The sequence below is a fragment of the Telopea speciosissima genome, chromosome 2, assembly GCF_018873765.1.
Source record: "Telopea speciosissima isolate NSW1024214 ecotype Mountain lineage chromosome 2, Tspe_v1, whole genome shotgun sequence".
Lineage (NCBI taxonomy): Eukaryota > Viridiplantae > Streptophyta > Magnoliopsida > Proteales > Proteaceae > Telopea > Telopea speciosissima.
Genome location: NC_057917.1, coordinates 81091325 through 81100432, shown reverse-complemented (window position 1 = coordinate 81100432; position 9108 = coordinate 81091325). Strand labels below are relative to the sequence as shown.

The window sequence follows — 9108 nt, the reverse complement described above, 5'->3', positions numbered from 1 at the left end:
AGGAGAGTGGACCAATGAGACATAATAAAACAGTATCATATATCTATAGGGCAGTGAGGTCATTTCATATGAGGAGGAGAGAGATGGATTCGGGTCCTCTGTAGCATGACACAGTGTGTAGCACACCATCCGACAGTCATGTGTGCTCGGGCACATAGTCCAACATACAGGTAGGGTGTTGGGCTGAGTGCCTGAGCACAAAGGGCCGTTGGATGTGTGCTACACACTGTGTCGCGCTACAGAGAAGCCCAATGCGGAGAGAGATAGACACAGAAGTGCTAGCGTACCCTGCCTAGCAGCTCAGAGAACCTTTTCCTCTTTTTTACGGAGAGGATTGGGCAAGCTGCTAGATTTTGGTAAACTAGCGGCATGCACTAATCACAGAGCTGGTCACATGAGGGTAAAGAGGTCTTTTCCAAAGGAAGAGGAGAGAAAATGATACATGCTAAATTGCTAATTCTCCCCCCCCCCCCCCGGTCCCTATTATACGAGCTCTTAATCCAAAAAATAAATTTGTTCTTGTTTTAATGCTTACGCAATGTGACCAGATTTGCATTCTTGACAACATAAACATAAACTCTTGTTAATTAACAAAGTAACCTTTTGTGAGTTCTTATTTTATTTATGGGTATGAAAGAATATTCCACTCTATAATTAGTTTAATATATTGTGCATTAACGTATTGAATTAGGGACATGTGGCAGTATAGGTAACAATTTTTAAGGGCATAATATAGATAGTTTAGGTAATCTAATAATTGTTAAAAGCTAGGGCATGGTTCTTGCAAGCTTTGATGGCTGACCTCAGAAACTGGGAAATTAAGATTCATCACAAGGGAATTATCAAAAGGATGAATTTCACTATTGATGAAAGAGGAACAAATAGTACATTGTTTTAGGAAGTGGAATCGACAAACGAATCGGTTTCATCGATTTTGATTTTATTAGAATCGATTGGAATTGATCAAGAATCGGTCTAAACCCTGGAGAAACCCAATTTTTTTGAAGCGGGAATCGACAAATATCGAGAATCAAATCCAACTGATTCTGATCCGGGTAGTAAGATAGTGTTAATTTCCCCCTATTTCGATGTCTATTTCTCTCATATGAAATTATCTCACTATCCTCTTATTTACAGTACTATTTATCATGCATCAATGCATTCTTCTTATGCCACTTGCTCAGATAACCCTCTCCGGCTCTCCCAATGTTTAATAAGATTCCTATATAAATAAAGAAAAAAGAATAAATAAATAGTTTAATAGGTATGAATAGAAACAATTTGGATGCTTTGTCCAAGCAAATATGACAAAGATTATAAGCTTAAACCATCACTCAATACAAATTAACACCCAACAATCCCACATTATACAAATGGGGGTTGGTTTGTAGCCATTACAGGGATGGGATGTGTGACCTCTTACCAAATCTATTCTATGAAGAAATTAGTTTGGGTGCATCTAATGCTCTATCTAGGGCGATTTATTCTTAGGTAAGGATATGATAGACCTATTAGTCCACCGCAAAGACCATGAATGATGAAAATAACAACCGCAAATTATTTTTGGATCTTTAGTAACAGAAATTGATATAATACATTATATATGATTTGGAAATATTGTGATATATTCTCTCAATTTACTATGTTTATACTTTATACCTCTTGTCACCAAAGATTCCAAAAATAGTGGTTTTTGATCCCTTTTTTTCTAAATATTTTTGGTAGGGTTTTATGGTCTTAATTATGGACCATAGATTAATTTATTCTAATATAGACTCTACTGTTTGACTAATATGGTAGGATGACATTTAAATTAAGGGAGAGACTTCTTCATTCCATACACAAAAAAAAAAAAAAAACACAACATTACATTATAGACTCGTTAAATAATAACCTAACAGTTATATTATGAAATTTGTGGAGTTTCTATTAATTAAGGGGAATAGAATGTTATCCGGTCGTGCGCTTTGCGTGGTGACCACGCCCAGACATAGAATCACCTTTTTTTTTTGGTAAAGAGGAGATTTATTGAGGGGGGGGGGGGAGTGTGTACAACTAGTGACTTCACTCACACAGAGCTCGTGAAGCCACTGAATGGAATGTGGCCAATCCGTCACACACACAAGTGACAGGGCCTTCCTTGCTAGGGCATTTGCAACCATATTCATAGCCCAGACACAGAACCACCTTGTGGTGTTTGGAAAATCCACATTTACATGGGGGCATGGTGATCATTCCAAGCACCCTAAGGTGGTTCTGTGTCTAGGCATGGTCGCCACGCTATACGTAGGACCGAGTAGCATCCTTTCTCCCATTAATTAATTAATGAGGTGAAAGATTCTTTGCATAGCTCATATAAGAAGTTTTTCTTTGATGGTCCACCTAGTTATGCAGTTATGCGAAAGAGTGATGTGGTAATTCTAACTATTGGATAGGTTGAAAAAAATTCTTATTGGTCACTTGTGAAATTTGAAATAGAAATTGGACCACAACATAGGCAAAAGATTCTTTGCATAATCCATATTTTCAACATCATTTGTTTTCAATAAGTTTTTCTTTGGAAGTCTGACTTTTTATGGATTTTCAAAGATTTAATTATAATAACATCATGAGCTTCATTTGGACAGGAACTTATCATGTAAAAACTCACATCTACCTAACCACAAAATTTGGGCCCATCAGCTTCATTTGTTTTCAATACATTAAGATCTAATATACAAATTGCACAAACTAAACAAACTATACCAAATCCCTCCGGCTCACCCTCTCCAACTCCTCTCTCTCTCTCACACGTAAGGGTGTGAATTTGGGATTATTTATCATTAAAAAAAAAAATAAAAAAAAATCAATTTGGGATTAGAACCAGGTGCTGTCCCAGAACCATCCCTGGTATCAAAACCATTCCATTAATAAACATGACGGTACTGTGATCTGATTTTAGTATTGAAAAATAAATGGAGGGACTGTTCTAGGATGAGATTCCCAATGTTACCAATGCCAAAATGCTGAGATTAGGTATTAGACGGAATTGAAACCGTCAATACCCTTCCAAAGGATATATTTCATGTTTTTGTATTCAAGTTTTATAGTTGTAGTTTGATGTATTTGAGTGGTATTATCTCATATGGAGGTTTTAGTTGATGAATCTTTAGTTTTGTTTCTATAAATTTGTTTAACAAATACACTAAATTCATATATGGGCATGATTATTTGATCATCACTAATTCTTAATTGTCATTTTGAAAAATTTACATATGATCTTAGGGAGTTTGAAGAAGTAAAACCATGAAATTCATCTTTGCTTTCTTATTGTTGATTTATAAAGTAAAAGACAACTTAGATCTCATGGTAATGAAAAGATCCACAATAAAAATAATAAAACCATCCATCTCATTAGGAACCATTAAAGTTCTTCTCCCTTTTTAATAGTGCCTAAAACCATTTAGGAACCGATGTTGTCCCATCACGTTAATAACCGGGATCGGGACCAGGTTTGATCTCGTTAACTAAATGAGACAATTCTGGAATTGGCAAAAGATGAATTCAGGACAAGTACAAATCCGATGGCAATATATGGAATAATTAGAAGATTTTGAATCGAAAGTTAATTCTAGAGGGCAAAATGAGAATTTCAGGGAGGGGTCCGCACAGGGACTTGTAAAATTATTAATTTATCCTCAATAATATGATTTAAACAATGGACACAAAAGGTATAGTAAAGCAATTCACTTCACTTCCCTTCATGACAAGGAAGAATACCATTACTGTTTTTAGTGTAGAATGATTACCAGATCATTGGAAAAAAAAAAAAAAAAAAAAAAACCCTGAAGGGATTGAAATGGCATATGGTTGCAAACTTGCAATCAAGTGAGAGTATTGTATTCCATAAGAAGATTTGATCTAAAATTTGCTCAACTTTGGAATCTGGATCCTCATTGATGTTTAATCTATTGATGTATTGTAGAGAAGCATTTTTCATATATTGGAAGATTCAGATGAATCCCAAGAAACTAAGATCAGTTTTTGGTGAAGAAAAAGCACTTTTCTTGACATGATTCATTGGAAAATACATTTCTGGACAACCAAACATAACCCTGGCATCATTCTACACTTAACATGGGGCCAATGAGAACCCACACAGCAGCACCAACATGGGTAAGATATTTGATTTCATGGATGGCGCATCATATCAGGTTAGGCCAAAGAACCCATAAAGAACTGGTCTGTCCAAGGGCCTTTAATTAGGATAGTTCTACTCAGCTTGAGAAGATATTAAGTGCAGTCACGCGAGAAAAGAAAGCCATATACAGCACCACCCACGACCATTACTCTCTTGGAAAATTCCTTCTGCTAAGGCCTTGTTTGGTAACACTCCTCAAGAATATTTTTGATGTTCTTCTAATTTATGGGAATCAATATAGAACAGAAATGCATTTGAGACACCCGGTCCATTCTTTTGTTCCCAAGGACTGAACCGGATGAAAAAAATTGAAAAGAAATATGTTCTTCAACTCACTTGAAGGAACAAGGGTTGAAATATACACAAGTGTTCCCGATGAAACACAGAGTCGGCTCTCTCACGCAAACCCTTCTTCTCTAAGCTCTTGGCGTACATCTTTAATTCCTCTGCAACTCAAAGCCCAGGCAAATCGACTCCATTGCAAGGCAAATCAAGCTTCTGCAACTCCCTACTACTCGAGTTAACGGTTGCACGCAACGCCGAAGCTCATCTCTCTCTCAGCAACTCACTCGACTTGCTAGACTAGGCGTCCGAGTGTCCAGGTATCTCTTCGAAACCGTTGCTCCTCAATCTCTTCACCCCTCTTCTATCTCTTCTGTTGCTCTCGCTCTCGCCTTGGCTCACCCTCTCTATCTCTCTCTTTCTCGCTGTCTCGCTGTCTCGCTGTAGCCTAGGTTTCCATTCACTCGAAGTTGAAGTGAATGGCCAGACAGGGGAACCGTAGCTTCTCCGTATCCCTGTTCCACAAACCGAAGTTTTCTCATTTCCCCATCGTTTTCAACCCCAAACCCTAAAAACCCCAAAATGTCGAACCAATGTTTTTGTATCCTCATATGCATATCGTTAGTTTGCAACTTAGGCATTCCTTTAAGGATCAAACTTACAAATCTGTTGAAGTTTTTTTTTTTTTTTTTTTAAATGAAAAATTATTTTATCCATTGAAAGATGAAGATAGAATAAAGCAACTATTGGATTTCATTTTTGCAGGGAAAATAGAAGAGAAAGTTGGATCAGTGGTGAACCAAATCTATAGTTCATACCCTACAATCCCAGGTGAGTCGATTTTGGTGTATATATTTGTACATTTTGAACCTTAAATCCTTATCCATTTATATTATGAATATAGTAAGAAATACTGCAAGTTAAAGAATTAGAAAGTTTTGCCTTGTTGTCTCTATTGTTGTTCACCCAACATTGAACTTGTTCATGCATCACTAGCTGTTCGCCCATATGGTTCACAGAAGAGATAGTCATTGCTCATTGCTTTAGGTGAAAACCAATAATAGATACAGCCAAAGCTCAGTTCTTGAAAGCCCTTTTTCTACCATTATTTGTTTGACCAGATAGAAGAACCAGCAGTAGACTATGATCCTTTCATATTCTTGGTTGGTAAGCAATTGTTGTATTTGTGAAATTGCATCCAATTAACATTTTAAACTTGAAGAGTTCTGTTTGAACCTCATTGTTGTTTGTTCATATGAACTCCAAATTGATGAAGCCACAATTTTCTATCTACCGTGTCTAAAGAGTTTCATAAATCCCTGGGTTCTAAAAGTTTCCTTCTTCCTTTACTCTTCTATGGTAGTTTGATAAATAATCAATTGGTCAGGCCTGGTTATACCTGGGGTCATCTTACGCCACTATTATATATTGTTGGAGTTGTAAGAGCTTGAATACCTTGCTGCTGGCCTAATATTTAGGTGTTTATATTGCTTGGAATTGATGTATAAAGTACTATTCTTCTTGCTGTTATGTTATAATGAGTTTCCATCACACCATTAACATATGGATATGTTTGAATCTATTTTCCCATACCTAAATGCTTGGTCATATACAATTATATTGCTCATGAGAGGTCCTTTATCTTGTGTCTTCACTCTCATCATGGAGTCTCGAATGAGGCAGCAAAATGAAAATCTTAGGTAAAGAAGCTATGTTGATTTTTGTCAATATAATTATCAACAATTTTTTAATTATAGTATTATTCATGATAATGAGTACTATAATCATAATTATTATGGATTATTAATGAACATAATGACATTTATGTAATTATTTTATAGAAAAGAAGTGATTTTGTAAAATGTCTAGCAAATGCTGTTTCTAATTGAATAATTTGTGAAATTTCTACTGAAAGGTTTCTCTCTGGTGTATTCATAGCTATTTATTTTTCCCTCTACACTCTACAGTTATAGTGCATCATATTTCTACAGTTTTTGCTTTTGTTAAATCCCTTTTATTTTCTTTTATACTGTCCAGAACACAGTTGATGCTCTTCCAGGAAATACTTCCACTTTCAGTTGAAACTACTGAAGCTTGTACAGTTTGCAAAGCTTGAAGAAGAGACAAATTTTCTTTTCTGGACCTGAGGGCTGTGGCTAAAGCTCTTGATTGTTTTCTGGACCTGAGGGATGAAGAAGATGATTGCACTAGGCTTTGAGGGTTCAGCCAACAAGATCGGTGTTGGCATTGTAACCCTTGATGGCACCATCTTGTCAAACCCACGCCACACCTACATCACTCCTCCTGGACAGGGCTTCCTTCCTCGAGAGACTGCCCAACACCATCTCCAACACGTGCTTCCTCTCGTCAAATCTGCACTAGAAACTGCTAAGATTACCCCTGATGAAATTGACTGCCTCTGTTACACCAAGGGTCCTGGTATGGGTGCTCCTCTCCAGGTTTCTGCTGTGGTTGTCCGTATGCTTTCCCAGCTGTGGAAGAAGCCAATTGTTGCTGTAAACCACTGCGTTGCACACATTGAGATGGGGAGAGTTGTGACCGGGGCTAATGATCCTGTGGTATTGTATGTTAGTGGTGGAAACACGCAGGTGATTGCTTATAGTGAGGGGCGTTATCGTATTTTTGGGGAGACCATTGATATTGCTGTTGGGAACTGTCTGGATAGGTTTGCTAGGGTTCTAACACTCTCCAATGATCCAAGCCCAGGATACAACATTGAGCAGGTATTGAGTGAGTGCAATATAGTTATTTAATTCATTTTGTACTTAAACTTTAGCTGGCAATTCCTATATTATCTGAAAAATTAGCTATGCATCTTTTATTAGTGGGTAAAGATGGATTTAAACAAAGGTTGTGGGTGTTATTTAGAGGCTCCATGTTTTGTTTATGAAATTATGTACTTTTATGCAAATCAGTATTCGTAGTTTGGATGTGTTCGATTTTTCAAATGGGATTGTCATTAAGTTGTACAATTTTTAATTTGATTAGTGGCTTTATTAAGTGGTAAAGCATTATTTGACTGGTGGTTTTAATGTTTACAGTAACAGTAGCTCATATATGCAGCTAAATTTGTGAGGTGGAATGTAGAACTCACAAGCTCTTTTAACTTAATTATTTGCATAAACTTCATCATGCTTTTTTGTTCCAGTTTTATATATATTTGGTGCGAAATATTTCCTCCATGGCCATTCAGATAAGCTTTGCTACATGACCCACCCTTTAGCCATGTGGCATGTTGGATGTGCCCCAAAATGTGGACAGGTCGACCCCAAGATCACCTGTTCACATGCCAAGTTTCAGCATAAAAATCCAGTACTACCAAGAGTGCATGCCAATACATGGGGGGTGGGGTATATGATTGAACTAATGTTGAAATTTAACACATGACCAATCCAGTCCTGGCCCCATCTATGCAATGGTCAGAATTACCACATGAACCATGGAAAGGACGTCAAGCCATATAGTATATGTACTGCTGCTAAGTTTACACTCGCTATAAGCTCGTAATCAATTCTTGGCTAGTTATAAAAGATACCTGCTTTGATATATTTTTCCCTTAGAGAAAATGCTCTCTGTTCTGACATTCTTAGATTTTTCATGCACCAGCTTGCTAAGAAAGGAGTACAGTTTCTGGAACTGCCTTATGTTGTCAAAGGAATGGATGTTTCATTTAGTGGGATACTGAGCTGTATTGAAGCCACTGCTGTGGAGAAACTCAAAAACAATGAGTGCACCCCTGCAGATTTGTGCTACTCCTTGCAGGTAAGATTTTAGTTCTAATCCTTCCATCTACACTGATCTACAGACTAAGTAATGGTCACAAATGGGTAATGAATGTTATTTATAGCCAAAAAGATATATATGAGTTAGGTACATATAAATAACAACCAGCGTTTGATCAATGAAGACAGTGATTAAGATGCTTTCGTGTTTTACTATGAACTATAGGAAACAGTATTCGCGATGCTTGTGGAGATTACAGAGCGAGCCATGGCACATTGTGACAAAAAGGATGTTCTTATCGTGGGAGGTGTAGGATGCAATGAGCGGTTGCAAGAGATGATGAAAATAATGTGCTCTGAGCGGGGTGGTCGGCTGTTTGCTACTGATGACAGGTACTGCATTGACAATGGGGCAATGATTGCATACACCGGTCTCCTAGCATATGCGCATGGTATGACAACACCTCTAGAGGAATCAACATTCACTCAGAGGTTCCGCACCGATGAGGTGCAAGCAATTTGGAGAGAGAAACTCAAGGATGATGAGCCAAGTGTGAACACCACATATAAGGAAGGATATGTCATTTCCAGCCAATAATTTTTAGATATGTATATTACAGTTTCTGTTGTTTGATTGAGATGTTAGTTTGATTTATATATAATGATTCCTTATTTATAGTAGCCAGTGCAGTTCTGTTCTGTTCGGTTCAGTTTGTTACTTCTAGTGGCAGAATGGAGAAGGGAAAAGAACAAGCAGTTTTCCTCTACCTGATTGACTAAAGATTTTAGCAGCTCAATCCTATTCCTTTGTTACTTTCACTCTTTGTGACATGTATGTATATTGATGTCAGATCCCTAATCTTTCTTATGTCAAGATTTCTCTGTGCACGGCGTGTGATGGAG

At 37.2% G+C, this 9108-nt stretch overlaps 1 protein-coding gene across 2 annotated transcripts; it reads left to right on the top strand.

Annotated features, from left to right (window-relative positions):
• Window positions 1–6499: 6499 nt before the first annotated feature.
• Window positions 6500–8899, top strand: LOC122652247 (probable tRNA N6-adenosine threonylcarbamoyltransferase). 2 transcript variants are annotated; one of them, XM_043845935.1, is made up of 4 exons: window positions 6500–7206; window positions 8090–8245; window positions 8432–8747; window positions 8784–8899. In XM_043845935.1, the coding sequence occupies exons 1-4, from the start codon at window positions 6652–6654 to the stop codon at window positions 8801–8803; spliced, it is 1047 nt and encodes a 348-aa protein (XP_043701870.1). In that variant the 5' UTR covers window positions 6500–6651; the 3' UTR covers window positions 8804–8899. The 2 variants fall into 2 exon arrangements, with proteins under 2 accessions (XP_043701870.1, XP_043701869.1); XM_043845934.1 differs by having other exon boundaries at window positions 8432–8899.
• Window positions 8900–9108: the final 209 nt, after the last annotated feature.